The sequence below is a fragment of the Lycium barbarum genome, chromosome 11 (genome assembly GCF_019175385.1).
Source record: "Lycium barbarum isolate Lr01 chromosome 11, ASM1917538v2, whole genome shotgun sequence".
Classification (NCBI taxonomy): Eukaryota; Viridiplantae; Streptophyta; class Magnoliopsida; order Solanales; family Solanaceae; genus Lycium; species Lycium barbarum.
The window spans coordinates 9446774-9467523 of NC_083347.1; the positions used below are offsets into that span (position 1 = coordinate 9446774).

General features: G+C 35.6%; 2 protein-coding genes across 2 annotated transcripts; both read left to right on the forward strand.

The window, feature by feature from the left end:
* Positions 1-2530: 2530 nt before the first annotated feature.
* On the forward strand, positions 2531-6917 carry LOC132620310 (transmembrane 9 superfamily member 12). Its single transcript, XM_060334979.1, has 2 exons — positions 2531-2740; positions 4454-6917. Exon 2 carries the CDS (start codon positions 4536-4538, stop codon positions 6513-6515), a length of 1980 nt encoding a protein of 659 aa, XP_060190962.1. The 5' UTR covers positions 2531-2740; positions 4454-4535; the 3' UTR covers positions 6516-6917.
* A 2854-nt stretch (positions 6918-9771) lies between these two features.
* On the forward strand, positions 9772-20355 carry LOC132617408 (uncharacterized). The gene is made up of 22 exons (XM_060332404.1): positions 9772-9993; positions 10484-10960; positions 11486-11784; positions 11874-11963; positions 12868-12999; positions 13107-13225; positions 13667-13831; positions 14467-14572; positions 14995-15100; positions 15203-15313; positions 15925-16088; positions 16190-16307; positions 17290-17514; positions 17874-18064; positions 18180-18347; positions 18447-18552; positions 18649-18786; positions 18887-19045; positions 19164-19370; positions 19485-19679; positions 19830-19901; positions 19988-20355. Exons 1-22 carry the CDS (start codon positions 9946-9948, stop codon positions 20144-20146), a joined length of 3555 nt encoding a protein of 1184 aa, XP_060188387.1. The 5' UTR covers positions 9772-9945; the 3' UTR covers positions 20147-20355.
* Positions 20356-20750: the final 395 nt, after the last annotated feature.

Genomic DNA, 20750 nt, shown 5'->3' on the forward strand with positions numbered 1-20750 from the left:
TGTAGATGTGTCATTCTTCAGCAAATACAGACCTCCAACAGCTTCACCAAAAATCTGTCTCCTCTGCATTGTATGGCCCTGTATGAAACACCCTATTTTAGTGAAAAGAATTTCTAATTCAGTTTCCTACACAAACTGACTCATAGAGAAAAGATTATGCTTAAAAGAAGGCACATAAAAAACATTAACTAAAGTAATATGTTCTGTTAGACTAACATCTCCTACATATTTGACTGTGACCTTGTAAGAATTTGGTAAAGTGACAGAAATTGGACTAGGCAGTGATTTGAAATTGTGAAAAAGTGTTTTGTCAAAAGTCATGTGATGTGAGGCTCCTGTATCTATTATCCAGGGGCTTGATTGAAATTTTATGAGATAGGAAGTGTAGGCTGTAAAAAAGGCAGAAATACCAGCCATATTTGCACTGTGTTGTTCCTCTGTACCAGTTCCATTTTGTACTGATCTGAGCATATGAATGAGTTGTTCATATTGCTCCTTAGAAAAATTCTGAATATTAAAACTAGTAGGTTTGTTGTTCCCATTCATTCTAGCTCCTTGACCATCACTGATAATGGCATTCCTTTCTTGTGAAGTAGGAATAGGTCCTGAACTCATGTCCTCAACTGCAGTTGCTGCATTTGCTCTGGCATTGTTGAAAGACTTCTTTTGCTTGTTTGTAAACTTGAAATCCGGTGGGTATCCTATCAACCTATAACATCCTTGTCTAGTATGATTTGTCTTCTTACAATAGGTGCAGAATAAGTTGTTACCAGAGTTGTTATGCTGAAAATTCCTGGGATTAGGGGACTGTTGGTAAGAAGGCTGTGGGTTCTCCTTCTTAGAGTTAAAATTCCTAGGATTATTCGATTTGTTGACACTAAAAGCAGATGATTCAGGTGTAGACATGTTCCCAAAATGCACCTCCTTTTGTGATTCTTGATTTAGCAAGATTGAGTAAGCCTGACTTGTGTTAGGTTATGGTTTCATCATGAGGATATTTGCCCTAATTGTTGAATATGCTTCATTCAAACCCATGAGAAATTGCATAAGTTTGATGTCCTCATTCATTTTGTGATTATGTTCTTTTGCTCCACACTTGCAATCACAGGTACAGTTCATAAATGTGTTGATAACTCTCTGCTGATCCCATAGCTTCTTTAATTTGTTGAAATAGTTTGCAACATCACTTGTACCTTGTGTAATGTTGTTTAGGTCCCTTTGTATTTGAAATAATTTCAAACCATCTGGCTGACCATATCTCTTCCAATTAATTCCACAGATCTGAAGCTGTCTGTGAATACAATAAGACTTTCAGAAATATCTTTCGTCAAAGAGTTCAACAACCATGCAATGACCATGTCATTGCATCTTCTCCACTGGTCAAAAAGGGGTGGGTTTTCATCTGGAATTTTAGATTTCTTATTTATAAAACACAATTTGTTTTTAGCTGATAGTGAAATCAACATTCCCCTTTTCCAGTTGCCATAACTTGATCCATCAAAACTCACATTCAACAAATTCATTCCGGGTGAATCTGAGGCATTCAAATAATAGGGGTGATTAGGAGGAACAACATCAGATGTTGTTTTCTCAGCAGATCCACTCGAGATCTGACTGGACGAAGTGTTTTCTCCCATCTTGAAGTTGAAAAAAGAGAGAAAAATTTGAAAAACAGATCTATATTTAGAGCTGCTCTGATACCATGAAGAAATGAGAGAAATCAAACAAACACAATTGGAAATTTTCTCTTGTATATTTCTCTGATTTATTGTATACACTGTTGTAACTATTTATACTGCTAGACTAAGGATTGGAAATGTAAATTCTATACTTTACAAGGAATGTAAATAAATAAAGTAAATCTGCAAATTATCCTAACCAACTTTGTCTCATTCAAGTTCTATTTACATTGTATGCTAGAGTGTATCCTAATTATACTATGTATCACATTTGTTGGGCTGATGAACAAATAGTTCAGTTTGTATGTACCAGGGGCCCAAGATGGGGCCAAGTTCAATATGAGCCCAATAACATGTAATGTTCAGAGAGCCCAATTGTGTTATGTCCGAAATTCTTGAACTTGTGTCTTCTTGTTTTGTCCGTCTTCTTCAACATAGTTAGAACCTTCTTGAGCAACCATGGAAGGTATTTCATCACCCATCGAGCATAAGTTGTGGTCATATATTAGTTGTGCGTATAAGGCTGAAGTTAAGGATATTTCGAGACAGTGAACCTACTCAATTGATCACACAATCGACCTTACAGGCAAAAACTAGAATTTATGCCTCATGGGCAACAAAAGTTTTTCCCAGTTAATTTTTTCAAGTGAAGGTCATTATTTAAATTTTTTATTAAGCGAGAACAAAAATTCAAGATCGGACACTTTTAGTGACACCACACGTTATTCCCCGGAGTGTTAGAGGGCATGCATTAAAAAAAAAAAAAAAAAAGGCCCATGGGCTTTTTAGTGTAGAAAGCCCATCACATTTCACAGATTACAATAGAAGAGTTAAAAATAAATAAAATTTCCCCAAGTGTAGAAGAGCGTAGATCTACAGAATAATCGAGGTTGCATCATGAGTAATTAAGTACAACAATAAGATCTAAAAATCCTGGATTGTAACTCACGTGATCATAGGTCCACATATATAACACGCGCAAACTGTTTTTACTTTTAATTGCAAGATTACACTTGACGACTCTCTTACCCTTCCATTCCATCGTCATTTCTCACTTTCCGGTAACAATTTATTGCTTTCTTATGCTATTTATAGATCTACTTCAATTAATTTTAACGATTATTTATTTTCTATTAATAGTCGGGATAACTGTATTTAGTATTAACAGAAACGGATCTAGGATTTTAATTTACTAGCTACTGGACTCACTGTTCCTTTTAATTACAATGAGTGAGGGCATATAATTATTATATATGTCTTAATATAAAATTATGTATATATAATTTGAGTGAATGAGGTGGATCTGTTCATGCTAGCATTAGATTTGGTTTGTCATTAGTTGAGTTATTTCTGGATTTCATTTTCTTCTGATTTAGATCTTATGTGTAGTTAGATTTGAGTGAATAGTTGTTTCCTTTTTAAATTCCAAATCATTAAATTCGATATGTATATAGTAAGTAATATGTTTGAGTTGCTGTTAAGCTGTTCAGTAATAAGATCTATGTGATATATTTTTTTTTTTTTTTGGCTCTGTTAATAGTCGAAAGCGTTTATCCAGTATGTAGAGGTGGATTTGGTATTTTAAATTAGTAGGCTTGGATTATTTTCGCGCTAACTATTTCTTTGTGATAATAAGCGCGGACATAGTAATTTGGGATTTTTGGATTATTTTCACGCTGACTATTTCTTTGTAGATTTGCTTGTCCGTATCTGACTCTTGTCCCTTGTTTTCCTTGTTTTCTTCTGAGCCGAGGGTCTTTCGGAAACAGCCTCCCTACCTTCCAAGGTGGGGGTAAGGTCTGCGTACACTTTACCCTCCCCAGACCTCACGTTGTGGGATCCAACTGGGTATGTTGTTGTTGTTGTTGACTATTTCTTTGTGATAATGAGCGCGGACGTAGTATAAATACGCGATTTAAAAAAAAATATATATTTGGGTTGAGGTGTGGTTGTTGTTTTTACATAAATAAAATTGAGTATTGGCGAGCGTTCACTTGTTTTACGTGGATCTGCAACCGCTTAGTGTAACCGTTGTACTACTAGTATTAGTTGGATTTGGTTAGAGTGATTTGTCTTACTTCTGGATTTCATTTTCTTCTGCTTCTCTCGCTTCTAGATCTTGTGCGTGTTTAGTTGCGTAATGAGTGGTTAACTTATTTGCAAATTCAGTATGTACGGTAATACTTGTGAGTTTCAGTAAGATGTTCGCTAATATGATCAGTGTGATATGAATTTGTTTCTTGCTCAGAAGCAGAGGGGATCTAGGATTTAAATATTATGGGTTCAATACTTGAGATTCTTAGCATTGAACCCACTATATTTTTAAAATTATGGGTTCATATCTAGTATTTATTGCAATTTTAATGAGTTTTTACACATAAATTTATGCGTCGCGTCGAAAGTGCTGTGTTTAGATGAACCCAGTACGGATACATTGGATCCGCCCCTGCTCATAAGGGCCTAATTGGTATTTATATCTGCATTTTATTTTAGTCTACGGATGAAGTAATTGTGTTACATTGACTGGCATTAATGCTAGTAGATATATCTCTATTCTCATAGCTGGTAAAACCTTCCTTTTTGATAATCCCTATGGCTCTTGCTTGTTTCACCTCTCAATCATACTTCCAACTAAATAAAGTAAAAATAGGATAGGGGATATAATGTGAGGTGTAAATGTCCCTTACCTTTAGGAGGAAGCATAATATTTTCTGATTCTTTATTTTTCATTTATCAAGTTTTAGAGAGATTACTAACACGGATCCTTATCTCAGGGTTCCTGGAATAATCTACGGAGATCTTGTATTTTTGGTTAGATCGAACTAGTTTTCAGGCGATCGGTGTTTTTGTTGATCAATGGCTTCCCCATTGATCTCAACAAGGAGATATTGGGCTTTTTTCATCTATGTCGTTCTCGTTGGTCAGGCCAGTAATGGGTTTTATCTTCCAGGAAGCTACATGCATACATATTCACCATCTGATGAAATCTTAGTCAAAGTGAATTCATTGACTTCGATTGAAACTGAACTTCCATTCAGCTACTATAGTCTTCCTTACTGTAAGCCTCCAGGTGGAGTCAAGAAAAGTGCTGAGAATCTAGGAGAGTTGCTCATGGGAGATCAGATTGACAACTCCCCCTACAGATTTAGGATGAATGTCAATGAGTCTATTTACCTGTGTACTACTTCACCCCTAAATGAGCATGAGGTAAAGCTCTTGAAGCAGAGGACCCGTGATCTGTATCAGGTTAACATGATTCTCGATAATTTGCCTGCTTTGAGATATGCCAACCAAAATGGGCTCAAAATTCAGTGGACGGGGTTTCCAGTTGGCTACTCACCACAAAACAGTAACGATGATTACATAATCAACCACCTTAAATTCAGGGTTCTAATTCACGAGTACGAGGGTGCTGGAGTTCAGATAATTGGTACTGGTGAAGAAGGTATGGGTGTCATTTCAGAGACTGATAAGAGTAAAGCGTCTGGTTTTGAGATTGTTGGTTTTGAGGTGGTTCCATGCAGTGTCAAGTATGAGCCAGAAAAGATGATAAAGCTCCATATGTATGACAACACTTCGTCAATAAATTGTCCACTGGATCTTGAAAAGTCTCAAATAATAAGAGAGCAAGAAAGAGTGTCTTTCACTTATGAGGTTGAATTTATTAAAAGTGATATTAGATGGCCATCTCGATGGGATGCTTATCTGAAGATGGATGGTGCCCGAGTCCATTGGTTCTCAATTCTCAACTCTTTGATGGTAATATTTTTCTTGGCTGGTATTGTTTTTGTTATCTTTTTGAGAACAGTTAGAAGGGATTTGACCAAGTATGAGGAACTGGATAAAGAGGCTCAGGCACAGATGAATGAGGAGCTTTCTGGTTGGAAGCTTGTGGTGGGTGATGTTTTTAGAGAGCCAAATCACTCGAAGTTACTATGTGTGATGATTGGAGATGGGGTTCAAATAACTGGAATGGCAGTTGTCACTATTGTTTTCGCTGCATTCGGTTTCATGTCACCAGCTTCACGAGGAATGCTGCTAACAGGCATGATATTGCTTTATCTTTTTCTGGGAATTGCTGCTGGTTATGTTAGTGTGCGTGCTTGGAGAACAATAAAGGGTACTTCCGAAGGTTGGAGATCTGTTTCATGGTCAACTGCATGCTTCTTTCCTGGGATAGTCTTTGTCATCCTCACTGTGCTGAATTTCATCCTTTGGGGAAGCAGGAGTACTGGCGCACTCCCCATCTCATTGTATTTCATTCTCATATCGCTCTGGTTCTGTATTTCAGTGCCTCTCACCCTCTTGGGAGGATACCTCGGCACTCGAGCGGAGCCTATTTCATATCCTGTGCGGACTAACCAGATTCCTAGGGAGATCCCTGCACGCAAGTATCCCTCTTGGCTTCTTGTTCTTGGTGCTGGAACTCTGCCATTTGGAACCCTCTTTATTGAACTCTTCTTCATCCTCTCTAGTATTTGGCTTGGACGATTCTACTATGTTTTCGGTTTTCTGCTTATTGTCCTCCTCTTGTTGGTTACTGTTTGTGCTGAAGTTTCAGTTGTGCTCACTTATATGCATCTTTGTGTGGAGGACTGGATGTGGTGGTGGAAAGCATTCTATGCATCAGGTTCTGTTGCTCTATATGTGTTCCTGTACTCCATCAACTACTTGATTTTTGACCTTCAGAGCTTGAGTGGCCCAGTATCAGCTATACTTTACCTTGGCTACTCTTTGATAATGGCAGTCGCAATCATGCTTTCAACTGGCACTATTGGCTTCCTCACATCATTTTACTTTGTGCATTATCTTTTTGCATCAGTGAAGATTGACTGAAGAGGTGTGCAGGGTGATTACTATAGTTGGATGGCTAAAGACCTGTTGTGCATTGTGGAACTTTACCTAGTCCTGCCAGAAAGAGTATCTAAAATTGCAGCAGAGGACTTTTGTACTTTCTATTTTACTGTAATGTTCTGAGGCCAGATATTTTGTTAGTCCAAAGCCATTGTTTAGCATTTTCATCTTTCATTGTGTTTTAATTACATTTCCCCCCTATTTCTTGTATCTTGACAGCCTCTACTTTCAATGGAAAAATCACCAGAGAACTCATTGTAGCTTTGAAATTGAAAAGGAAGATAGGTTTAAGGTGGTTTTGTTACATTCCACCTTTTGAACTGTACTCGGCATAGATTTGGTTGTGTTGCTATCTTGTATCAATATCATATCTGTATTTCATCATGTGGCTGGATAGTTTGTTTTCGCAAATGCACTCTTTTTGAGCTCCATTGATATTCGACGTGATTTCTAGCTTGTGTTCTCACATTGCTTGAGTTGTAATTATTGGAAATACAGAATCAGAGGGGGAAAGCTGTCCTCCGGTAACACTTTGCTGGACACTTCATACTGATTCACAACCAGTTACAGTGTCGTCAGATTAGAGGCCCTCAGGTTGCAGAGTATGTTTCTTAAGCGCTTTCTCGGTGTCCACTTTGTACTGCTTCCCATGGCTGCGTTCTATTAGTCCGTCTTTGCAATTGCTCCATAACTCTGGGGGCTGAACTTTTTACTTTTTAAATGATGGTATTTGGTACGGTTTCGGCGGAATTCAGCAGCTTTTGCTCAAATCTCATAATTGCATTAAAAAATTCATGTAATATGTGCAAATTATTACAGCAATGGAGAACCCAGTACAATTCAAAACCTATAAATGTCAAATCCTAAGTTCGCTTGAGTTCAAGCACTTGGAAAGGGGCGAAGTCTTTCTACCTATGAAGGTCACTGAAAGGAGAGATAGTGACCATTTGCTTTGGGAGTCAACCAGGGAGGTCTTAAACCCTTAATCGCAGATCTACACGAACTAATCCTGCAGATCATACAACCCAAAGACGCAAAAATGCTGCCCAAGAATATAACGTTGCAGTTTCTCTTGACCCACCGCTCTTGACTAGTATTTTGCGTTGCAACTAATGCAGTCAGTTATTGCTACCACCACCTAGCTAGTTAGTAGGATAATTGGTATTACCCCTGCTGTGATCTATATAAACTTGAAAGGGTTTCTACAATATCTACGGACATTCCAAAAGAAACTAATAGTAACCATGGATCATTTTGATTTTAGGCATGCTATTCTAGTGTTTGTAAACATACTCAAATCCGTAATCGCACTACCCTGGCAATGGGATCCATTCAACATTCACCAGTTTACTTTAATGGAAGCTAGCATTCTTCTCTTGATGTTCTTCATTTTCTCTTTCACCTCCTTTAATATTCGTCTGAATCTCCAATTCAGTAACACTAGAAGCAGGCAGTGGCAAATATGTATACGAGTCGGAGATTTCTCCAAAACACTTACTCTGTCATTGATGGTCTGTTTGACAGTACCACAATGTATATTTTGGTATGCTTATCCTATGATCATATTGATTTCCCAGTGTTACACTTGGCTTGCCAAGACTTTCAATAGCTTCCTGGATTGGCTCCAAGAAACGTCTCCCTCAATGCCCGTTTTCAATATTTTCATCGTAATGACACTTGCCACTGCCAGTCTAAACCATGAAGAACAGCAACCCAGTTCAGGGATTGAAGCAGTTTAACAGATGGACAATGGAGCTATTATTTGTACATTTTTGCAAATCCAAAATTTGAGCTTATACACTCGGCTCGCCCCAACACTTTGATCAATATTGAGTAGTGATTATAATGTTCCCTTTTAGAATAAAAGTTACAAATAGTTCTGTGAGGAAAATTCACACTGTCTAGGACCAAAAGTTGTTGCAGACTCCGTCTAAACGACTGATGTACTCCTTTGCATTTCAATTTACGTAATGGTGTTTAACTGAACACAAAATTTTAAGGAAAAAAAAAGACTTTTAAAATTTGTGGTATAAAACATGTAAAGTTAAATTATTTCTAAATATAAGAAGATATAATTCTTCTAATTAAGATATACTAAAAAGAACGTATTGCCACATAAATTGGGAAACAGGGAATAACAAATAGTGTTGAGATCGTTGCTTAGAGAAGGACCAGAAGGTCATGAAAATTTGTACAAGATCTAAGTAAATTCTGTAAAGTGCATAGTACTTGTGTTAAAGGTACTCTTTCAGATTCTAGAGTTTAAATTTATTATCACGCGCTATTAATTTTATATTAAATGATGAAAAATACAAAGATTAAATTATAAGTAACTTTTGACAAAGCAAAAAGTTTCTATATGCTGGAAATGGAAAAATTTAACTGAGATTAGAAATGCAAAAATTTAACCTCACCTAATGATTTGCACCAAGTTATTTTATTACTCGTGTCATTTAAATAGACTTTTATCATCTAATCACGTTGATTGGCGTATGTTCTTATTTTAGTTTGTAACTATTCATAGTAAATTACTTGGATTGGAACCATGTTTTTCAAGTTACCGATACATATGTACTGTAGACATACTTGTAATCAGCTTGACAGTATAAAATTCTAGACTGACACTCAAAAATATTTACTATTTCATTGAGTAATTAAAGAGTTTTAAAAACCTATATGAGGTATGGTTTGACATTCCTTTTATCGTCAATGATTCAAGAATCAAGATCTATTTCGTTTTTTTTTTTTTTTTTTTTTTTTTTGAGTTAAGGGTCAAAAATGCATCTCAAGTATTACTCTTTTTTTTAGTTTCCTACCTGAACCATCAGGTGTGCCTAAATTATCATCAACTACAGTTGTTTGCAAAACACACCTCAACTATCAGTTATTTACTTTTTCTACATGAATTATCACTAATTAGTTTGCAAAACACATCTCTTTCAAAGTAAATAACTGATAGTTGATGTGTGTTTTGCAAACTAGTTGTTGATAGTTTTAGATACGAAACTCTAACACCTCATAATTCAGGTAGAAAATTAAAAAAAAAATAATACTTCTGGTGTGTTTTTTGAACACTATCTCTATTTTTTATGCATATGGCTCACTAATATAATTTTCTTTATATAATTTTAACGGAGGGAGGTTTTAGACCGCAAATAGAAATAAATCATTGGGGCAGCATTATACTATATTAGTATTATAAATTCATGTCCTTTATTCATACTAGCCGTTAGAAACAGCTCAAGACCGATCTTCTTTGTCTCTCTCTTTCCCCCATTATACTGTTATTAGCTTTCTTGCTTACTGTCCATATTCCCCCTTTTATCTTCTTCCTTAATCTTTCAAGCTCTAAATCTCTATATAATACTCCAATTCATCAAATTCATTTCTAATCAACAAACAAACAAAAAAAATGTTTACCGAAGGTTTGGATGAGTCTGCAATTAACTGGATCAAACAGGTACTTAACAAAGTTGTCATCTTTCTTCTATACTTTTTAGTCTCGTAAATTTGAACAAATCCTATAACGTTGTATGTATCCACTATTTTTACATCTAGGTTCTTGTATATTTTTTAATTTTTTTAAATGAATCTTTTAGAGAAAAATGACAAAAATGGTCCCTTATGTTTGAGCCTTTGAAGGTAAGTTCAAAATAGTTCCTTAAGTATGCACTTAACAATTGTAAAATGGAAAAAAAAGTATTCAATTTTGTATAAACACACTAGTTTTACATGTGGGGTTTTCTTAATTTTGTTCCCTGAATAATTCTTGAAACTTCAGTTGGTAAAATTTTGGTATACTTCTTAAAATAGTCCCTTTCTGGTATACTTCTTGATTTAGTTGTAAAATTGAAAAAAGTCTTCAACTTTGTATAAAACCACTAGTTCTACATTTGGGTTTTTGTTAATTTGGTTACCTGAATGAATCTTGAAATAAAATTTTGGTGCAGGGATCTGAGGTAAAACAATCTTGTACTAATACAAGATCACCGTTATCCGAAAAAATTGATGATATATGCCCAATTCCTAAATCTCCTTTGGCTACTTACACACCAAATTCACATACATTACCACCTTTGAAATTTCATTCTGGCCTTTTGAAACCCCATAACACAGTGACAACACTTAGCATAGACAGCAATGAAGACGATTTCGATTATGACTACGACGATGAGAGTGAGTGTGTTTCTTCAGCCCTGGATGAACTTGATGTCCACCATTACTCTGAAGAAGAAGAAGTATTGGGTACCAATGTATGTCAAATTAAAGGAGCTACTGGATTGAGCAATCGAAATGGATCGACGTTGAATAGAGGAATTTTACAAGAGAGTCTTCGAATTGAAGTACCACAAAATTTTGGACAGAAAGCTAAAATTTTTGGTGTTCATAGCTATCTGCGTGATAAAGTTCAACCACATAGTGCCTATGTAAGAATTCCTTAACATTCCTTGCTTAAATATAATCTAGTGAATACAATGCAATAAAATCATATTGGTTGGTTGGTTGGTTGATTGATTGATTATATGGTAATGTTTCTAAATTTGAGTTTTTCTTGATGAGAAGTAGGGGCAGAGTTTATGGGTTATAAATCACAATTCTTTTGTTTACTGGATTCTAAATAAATCTATTTATAGAGATAATTACAGTACAATGCCATTCTGTGATCTAATTTACAAAATAGCTAGCAAATGTATAGGTTATGTATATTAAGTATAAAATATGCATATTGTATACATATAGATTACATAGTCAGTGTATATGTTTTTTAATATTTTGGCGCCTGTAACTAATTTCGGCAGACTAGCCAAAAATGAAAAAGCCCTCTTTTATACATATTAAATGAATCTTTTAGCACAAATACAGGGAAATTAGTGGTTTTTCCCGAACATGTAACTATAATGTTGGCTCCGCCACTGATTATTTATTTAGAAGTTAACTATTTGTAAATGCAGGCAACACCCGTTGGTAGGCTAAATGACTTAGGAACCCCAAGTGCACCGCCGATAGTGGATATTGGAGCAGATGAAGATAACTCTGAACTAGCAAGTGGATTGAGCACTTGTGGAGGATTGATTGGAAATGAGCATAATAATAAGACAGGTTTTTCAGAAACGCCAGAAGAAGCTTGTTATGGAAATGGAATTGGTATTTCTGAAGGCTTGTCTAGAACACAGGACAACAAAATGATAAATATTCCAGAAGCTGCAGATGAGGCTTGTTATAGAAATACACAAGTTCTTTCAGAGACTGGGTATGAATAGTTGAACTGACCTTCAGCATATGAAACATTTTTCAGCATGAAATGCAAGAAACGAATGATATAGTTTCATTTTGGTGCAGGGGAGATAAAGCAACTGTTGCAGAAACAAATGCAGTGCCCTGTTACCAGCAAGGAAACTCAGTCGGATTTCCAAGCCGCTATGATACCAGGTTTTAATTTCTTAATTCACTTGTCTTGCTTGCTGCACTATGTTTGTCTTTCTCTTTTTTACTACTATTAAAATGCTAAACAGCTCTCTTTATTTTTTTTTTCAAAAAAAATAAAAATAAAATAAAATAAGTGAAACAAAAGTAAAATTCTCTGAAAGCTTATGATGTAGTATGTAAGTGTGGAACTGTGGCATTTCTAGTTCTGGTAGCATGTGCCTAGATTCAGCAGAAGTCCACGTAAAACTTTAAGTCATATCTAAGAAGGTATTCCATAACAAATTATTACAGAGTATAAAGGGTTTGTGTTTTATCATGGCCTTATATTGGCTTCACCTATTGTATTTTTGCAAAAGGATGATGGTCAATTCTCCCTTCACCCCCCCGCCTCCCCTCCCCCACCCCCTGACAGGATTTTAGAGATTAAGGTGACTGGAACGATAGTAAGGCTGTGTATAATAGACCCTTGTGGTTCAGCCCTTCCCTGGACCAGTGACGGAACTAGGAATTTTACTAAGGGGTGTCGTAACATAAAAAAATAAATATACGATGAAATTAAGGGGGTTCAACACATAGTATATATACATAAAAAGTTCTTTTTTACAGTGTAATTTTTTGACGAAGGGGTGTCGATTGACACCGCTTGGGTGCATGTGGCTCCACCACTTCCCTAGACCCCGCTTATAGCGGTAGCTTAGTGCACCGGGCTTCCCTTTAAGGTGACTGAAACAATAAGCAAAAGTTAAGTTGGCTTCTCCTCTTCACCTTATTAACCACTATAAGTAGCTAGGCATCTAAACATTTTCACTTGGCCTCAATCCACCTTATGTGCAAAAAAGAAGTGTGACTTTTCCTAATTCTTATTTTCCTTTAGATTGCAATTAACTGATTTCTTTGTCAAAAACAGTCAAAACGGATGGCAAGTTCTCCTGGCTTATGATGCCTGCATTCGTCTATGTCTAAATGCTTGGGCAAGAGGATGTGTTGAGGCACCTGAATTTTTACGTGATGAATGCCAGATGCTTCGAAGTGCTTTCTGGTATGCTAACTTATCTTTTCTCCTATAATCACTTAAAAAAACACCTTTTTATTGCTACGGCATCGTTTTCCATGACTAATACCAATCCCTCTCTTATTCAACTTTAGCTTGCAGAAACTGTTGTTGCAACCTCGATGCATGCAGACAACAGAAAGGACCCATAAGACCAATGGACAAACATTGCCCTTGAAAGTGAGAAAGATAGTCGGGAAAATTCGTGTGGAAGGTATGACTCAAAGACAATTATTTTTGCTAACTTTTTTTGAAGTTTATTAGTAGTGCACTTCTTTGCTCTTTTTTTTTTATTTTTTTTTTATTTTTAAGCTCGAGTTATAATGCAGAGTTAGTAATTTCTTCTTATGTAAAGACATACTTGAATGATAAGTTATCGTTTCATCCAATTTTTGCTACAATATCTTTTTCACTTTTAGACACATTACTTTCCAGTTAAACATTGATAGGTATACTTCTTCATCAAAACATTGATAGGTCTACTTAAATGTTCAAACTGAAGATAGAATGCAGTTTGTGTATCTGCCAGGTGAAGATAATGAAATAAAAGCTGTCAAACTACAAGTAGATCTCTTAACTTGTAGTGTAAAATGTAACGTGTATCTTTCACTTACATAGTATATGATGCTTGACACCGTCTCTAAACCAATTGCAGTAAGAAAGTTAAGAATTATACCAAAGAGGAAGCTTAAGAGCACAGACTCAATGCGAGGTGCAATTAGCATGCAGGCAGGAGCAGAGTATGTCCGACATGTTTCATCACTGGTGAAACATGGCATCAATTCTCTTAAAAGTCATTCATATCTGTTGACATCCGAAGGTTAGTACTTCTTATTGAAAATCTTTCTTTCTCTTCAAGTGGATCACGGAAAGAATTCACCTAAAATGCTTGAGTAGAAAAAACATAAGTCTTCTAAAAGGTGTATTGAATTTGATGACAGCTATACTTGATTATTTAGAATGGTTATTCTAGAGGATAAAATAGCAAACTGATTGATTTTATTCTTTTTTTTTTCATTGTAAAGTATGGAATGGTTTCTAGGTCAGAAAATGATGATTGAAGAGTGCTAAAAGAACTACTATCTCTAAGAAATAACATGGACTTGGTTAATCATAGAATACAGCGGAAGCAAAAAACCATGTAGGCAATACCAACTAGTAGTGGTTATTATCCGTAATAAAATGTGTTTGTGAGGAGGTATTTAGTCTGGTGTCAATCTAAGTGTGAGACTTACCTGAATCAAGTGTAATGGTTCCCACATATTCATACAACCGACCCCAACTAGTCCAGGCTCAAGGCCTAATTGATTCATTAACTAACAGAGTATTGATGATTGTCTATATAGGTTCTTATGTGCATGTTAAGAATTCATATGAGCTCCCTGAAAATAACATGTAGAGTTTTTGGATCTGCGTATGTCAGTAAGATAGTTGTTTTTCCACTATGTTCTGCAGAATCCCTGAGATGTTTACTTCTCCTGAAGAGTTCAGCTGAAGATACTAAATTTGAACCAAATTCTGCTGTTATGCTGCTGCCAGGAAGTGGTGATCACCATGACTTGTAAGTTGTTATTTTACTTTGTTACTGTCCATAGTGGCTCTACAATGCTTATTAATCCAGTTGAATAACCTTATCTTGCACTTCCTCCGAGTCCTGAATATTATTAGGATGTGAAGACATCCAGTCGTGTGGTTATCTAATAATCGAGAAATGTTTTCAAGATTAGAATAAGTTTCATGGGAGGCTTAGGGAACTTCTTTTCTCTGATTAGAATTTTCAAGAAGAGGAAAAGGATATTTCTGTCAAGATTCCAATGTCACCTTTTCAGTTAAAACATAAGATGGTTATAATAAGATTTCTTGTAATCCATGTCCTGATGGTTGCATTCAATGAATACTTCTGTACTTCCAGATTTCCATTTAACAGAGTGATGTTGAGATGCTAATTTCTCCAGACAAGATAACACATGCTTCTGAATTCAGTTTTCCAGAGAACAAAGGAGATGCTCTGTTGATTGAAGTACAAGATATGAAGAGAAGTACTTTGGGTCGAACTTTAATACCAGTTTCAGCCGTGGCAGACAATAATGTATGTCTAATCCTCCAATATGTCATATTGTTGTGGCCAATTTATTCAGTTTTAAATTTTTTATCATACCGCCTTCTTACATCAGTTTCGCAATTGCTCCAGAATGATAAGATTCGTTGGTGGCCCATTTATCATGATGATAATGAATGTGTTGGGAAGGTCCAGCTATCAATCAATTGTACAATCACAACCGACGAGACAACACAAGTCAAGGTAACCATGGACACTCCACCTTTTTGTCTTAATCTAGGTTAAGGTAGAAGGAAGGAATATGAGTACAGAAGAGATAATATCAAATGTCCTTTCCACTTAAGTCAAAAGAGAAAAAATTAAAACTTGAATCTGCTAAAGTGGGCAGCCCGGTGCACTTTATTTTTATTTTTTAATCTGCTAAAGTAGTATGATTTCTAAGTTTAATCAATGTTTTTCCTTAAGCTGGTGATTATTAATTTATCTTGGCTCACTTAGTAACTTCCAAAGCATAACATTCAATCAGCATCAGTGCCTATCTCTGTTCTTGAGATTTATACATATTGATATATCAATTGACATTTGGCATGCTAAAATGACATTTCACTGGAGTTCTTTTGACTAGAGGTCTTAGTATTTCTTCAACAAAAACAATTTTTCTCTTGCAGTTCAATAGTATAATATGCCTGTTATTATAAAATTTAGGTAATCAGAAATGTACTTATGTCAGTACGTGTGGTGTGATGAAATGTACTTATGTCAGTACGTGTGGTGTGATGGTGTCTTTAACTCATTAAATAGGTTTTCCAATTAGTAATAACTTGCGATATGCATTTGATTCCCATTTATGACAGAGTGGACCGATTGCCGAGACTCTTGCATATGATCTGCTACTGGAGGCTTCCATGCGTGCTCAACAGTTCCGTGCACGAAGTTTAAGGTCTGAGGAACCTTGGAACTGGTTACTCACAGAATTTTCTGAGTACTATGGGGTAACTGATACCTATACTAAATTGAGGTACTTAGCTTGTGATACATTTTTTTATCAACCAGATACCAAATGGTATATTCTCTTGAATGTGTCTTTTCAAGAAGAATCTGATAATTATAATTCAACAGGTACCTTTCATATGTCATGGATGTTGCAACTCCAACAAAAGATTGTTTGGAGCTCATCCATGAGTTGCTTGTGCCAATTATGAAGGCAAGGAATGACAGAAGTATGACAAGACAAGAGGTATCAAATTCTAAACTCTCAAACCTTCAAACTTCATATGATGCTGGAGATCTTACAAATTTGTTTCACAAAATCAAATTCGGCAGCAATTCTAATTTAGTTTCCAATAATTGCAAGAATTTTAACTATTTCTGAAATTCGTTGCAGCATCCTTTTTGTTTCAAATTTGTTACTCCCTTCTGATATTTTATATAACCTGCTTTATATTTTACTACCTTCTAAATTTTACCATTTTAGAGAAGGTCCAATTAGCCTGATATTTTAACGTCCTTTCCACGTCCTTTCTAAGCATACATTTAATTAATTCAAATATAGTAACTTAGTTAAACTTTCTTCTCTAAATCTCCATGGAAGATCCACTAGGTCAAAAAAAATGTGTTAAAGTAGGGATAAACCTTCTATACAACCAAAATAAATATCTTTAATGAGGATAAACCAGTTCATCCAATTAGATTTTTGATGTACTGCTGCTATACCAGCCTCACTTTAATCTCTATAATAAAACATAGAGAGTAAGTTCAACTTTTTCTTCTTTCTGTTGCTCCATTTGATAATTAAGAACTTGTACTATAACAGTATTTTCACACAAAATCTCATCAAAAATTGAAATTTGGCTCCTCTAATAGAATCTTTGATGGATACTTCAATATGATTTCTTCTATCCCTCCCTGAGTTGTGAAATGTCATAGATAAATGGTATGTTAGTATACTCAAGCAACTGTACCCTTTTCAACTGTTTTCAGAAACTATAGAAGAGGTCAATGCATTTTTCAGAAACTAAAGAGAATGCATATGGAACTATTTTGATAAAAGCTGTCTATCTAATCCTTTACCTTTCACTATTTCAATACCGACTTATCTTTTTGAAGTGTTAATCATTGTACTAGACTTGGTGTCATAAAATATTAATTTCAAGTAAGCGGTCCAAAATCAGGTACCTGAGCTGAGACTGATGCAAACTTACTATTTTTTCTTGTTTCAGAAAAGTTTGCTTCTGGATTGTGAAACTGAAGTTGAAAGCCTCCTGGCCTCTGTATTCGAAAACTACAAGTCATTGGATGAAAGTTGTCCCACAGGTTTAGTAGACATGTCAGCTCCTATACCAGAAACTGCAGCACCAGCACTTGCTCCTGCAGTGCAAATTTATACTCTTCTCCATGATATACTTGCTCAAGATGCTCAAATGACACTTAGAAACTATATACAGGTTAATCTTCTTTTTATATTTCTTAAAATGTTGAGCTTTACCATTTTAATATTCTTCAGTACTTTTTAAACTTGATCTTTACCATTGCCTAGATCTCTCCCTCCACATATTGATGTCAACCTTGACATCCATCGCAATTACTGACTTTGGACTTTGGTGTAACAACTTATTATTCTAATTACACGAAAAGTACTCTGATGGTTTTAAAGTTAGACAAACCAAGCTAAATAACAATATAAGTAAGATACTACTGAATGCAACAGTCTTTTACGCACATTCAGATAAATGGTTGTGAGCAGCTGGTTTTGATTGCACCATTTATGTCTCATCACGAGTCTAACGATATTATGATTTAACAGACAGCAGCAGCAAAGAGGTGTCGAAAACACATAATCGAAACTGATGATTTCCTGTCAACAAACCTAGAGGGATTTGTCATGGATTCAGTAACAATATCCACTGCTTATGCGAAGATGAAGAACCTCTGCTCCAACATATCAAATGAAATCCAAGCAGATATTAAGATCCATAACCAACATATTCTTCCTAGGTACGTGGGAAATAATAGTAAGATGCATTTGGCATCAATGAAATTTGCCTACGATTACTGCTCTATGTTCTTATTGCTTACCGACTGACTTAAAGTTGGCATATTCCTTTTTCAGTTCAATTGATCTCTCAAGCATCACGGCTTCAGTTTACAACACTGAATTGTGTAAGAGGCTCAAGAACTTTCTTGCTGCATGGCCTCCGTCGTGTCCTTCCCCACATGTGAATGAACTTCTGATTGCAGCAGCTGATTTTGAGAGGAATCTAGACTCATGGAACATCAGGTTATATGGAATTCATGTAACTTTGTATCAAAGCAAAAAAATTAATTAGGCTTGCTTAGACAAGTTTTCTCACATTGTTTCTTTTCTTTAATGCTTCAGTTCGGTGCAAGGTGGTGTAGACTCAAGGGGTCTCTTTCATAGTTATATAATGGTTTGGATAGAGGATATGCAACTTCACTTACTCGAGCTTTGCAAGGCAGAAAAGGTACGCTTCTCTCTTTATCTTCATAGGCTTAAAGATTTTCAAGAGATGCAATTGGTTTGATGAAGTTTCATATTCTCACTCTATCACCTCTTTCAGGTGTTATGGTCTGGAGTTGTAACAAACTATTCTACTTCTCCTTTTGCTGAAGAAATGTTTGAGAAAACCAAACAAATGTTAACTGAGTATGAAGTAGTGATCAACCGTTGGCCTCAGTACACCGTCATTTTGGAGAATGTAAGCTCTATGTTTGCTTGATCAGTTTTATGGCTGGAGAATGTATAACTGAGAAGCCCTCCCATTTGCTGATAATGCTTTCTGTTGATATCATATATAGGCTGTTGCTAATGTAGAAAGAGCAATTATAAAAGCCATGGAGAAACAATACAATGAGATCTTGACCCCTCTAAAGGATAGCATTCCAAAGAAGCTCGGCATGCAAGTTCAGAAATTAGCAAGAAGGCATTCAACTAGTCTTTATAGCATCCCTAGTCATGTAAGTGCTAGTAATAGTTGGACAGGTTATAACAGTCAGCGAGAGCTCTTTTTGTAATATTCCTAACAAAGAATGCGTAAGGATAATAACTAAATATGTTGGGGACTTGTTTTGACAGTTGGGGACTTTCTTGAACACAATAAAGAGAATTCTTGACGTCCTCCACTGTCAATTAGAAGACATTTTGAAGTCATGGGCATCCTATCTACCAGCGAATGGAGAAAAGAAGTCCAATTTCGGGGAGCAACTGAATGGAGTTACAGTATTGCTGAGGACTAAATATAAAAACTACATGCAGGCAATAATAATCAAGCTTGCCCGTAATGTAAGCAAATAATATCTCTAAGTTTAGCTATTTAACTGTCATACTTTAGCTATTTAACTAATAGTCTTGGTATATTAAATGCATAAAATGAGGTTCATCTTTTTACTACTGCAGATGCAATCAAATCGTTGCACGCGTTTGCAAAGGATTTTGGAGGAAACAAAGGAAACAGATGGGGAAGCTGAAATCCGTGAAAGAATGCAAATGCTGAATTCACAACTCTCAGATTCCATAAGCAACTTGCAGGAAGTCTTTACGAGTGCAATATTTGTTGCAATCTGCCGTGGATTTTGGGACAAGATGGGACAGGTTGGTTAATCTAGTAGCATCTCAAATTTGAGCTATTCAACGAGAATGATCTTTTCTCCTTTTTTTTTTTTTTTTTTTTTTTTTTTTAATTTCCCTCTTGAGTTGAGTATCATGTACTGACATTTTGTTCTTTTTTCCTTATACTACTAGATCATACTGAAATTTTTAGAAGGACGAAAAGAGAATCGAGTATGGTATAGCGGTTCCTATCATGCTCTTGGGGTAAGTAGAGCTAAAATTCAGTATATAATATGTATTATATATACAAATGGTTCTTGACATTGTACTTGCATGGTTTACATTTACAGGTTCTGGACGATATATTTGCTTCCCAAATGCAAAGATTGCAAGGAAATGCTTTACAAGAGAAGGATATTGAGCCCCCTCGTTCAATAGTTGAAGCTCGAGCTATACTCTGTAGAGACAACAGCAACTGTGCAGATTCCTCCAACTACTTGTATTTTTAGGAATACACTGATTTGATCCTTCATATGTTTTTGGTATATACTATGTATTTGTCTTTTACTATTTCTTCCTGTTCATATATTCTTTGGTATGTAAAATTCCAATTCTTTTGTAAGTTGCTGTTGAGCAAGAATAGATCTATCCTTCAATAAAATACTCGTCTCATGAAAATTCCAAAGTTATTTCGAGTAATTTTTGGTTGCCTGTTGGACATTCTTCATTTTTGGTTTGAGTCATTTCTAATATTGGGATCTTAATCAGTGTTGAACAAGAAGTCAAGTTTTCAGAAACCTTCTGTTTTAACAGGTATAAATAAATCTAGAGTGCTTGAAGTATCTCTCACTTTCATATTGCTATTACTGAAATCTGATTAAAGAACTATGATTTAATACACAAAATAAGTTGATTGCTGGAGAATCAAATTATAAAAGAGTAAAAAAAGACAAGGTTATTCAACACACACACCCACACCCACCCACACACACACACACACAAAAAAAAAAAAAAAAAAAAACCAGTTTGAAACAAATTTTGCCTGGTAAAGTGGACTAAAGGACCATTTCGGCTAGTATTACTCCCCCCATTTCAAAATAAGTGGTGTTTCGC

Excerpts from the sequence above, each read along its gene's own strand:
- LOC132620310 (XM_060334979.1), top strand. The coding sequence starts at position 4,536 with ATGGCTTCCCCATTGATCTCAACAAGGAGATATTGGGCTTTTTTCATC.
- LOC132617408 (XM_060332404.1), top strand. The coding sequence starts at position 9,946 with ATGTTTACCGAAGGTTTGGATGAGTCTGCAATTAACTGGATCAAACAG. Across the intron at positions 13,832-14,466 it reads ATATCTGTTGACATCCGAAG|AATCCCTGAGATGTTTACTT; the intron begins GTTAGTACTTCT and ends TATGTTCTGCAG. Across the intron at positions 19,902-19,987 it reads GTTCCTATCATGCTCTTGGG|GTTCTGGACGATATATTTGC; the intron begins GTAAGTAGAGCT and ends TTACATTTACAG.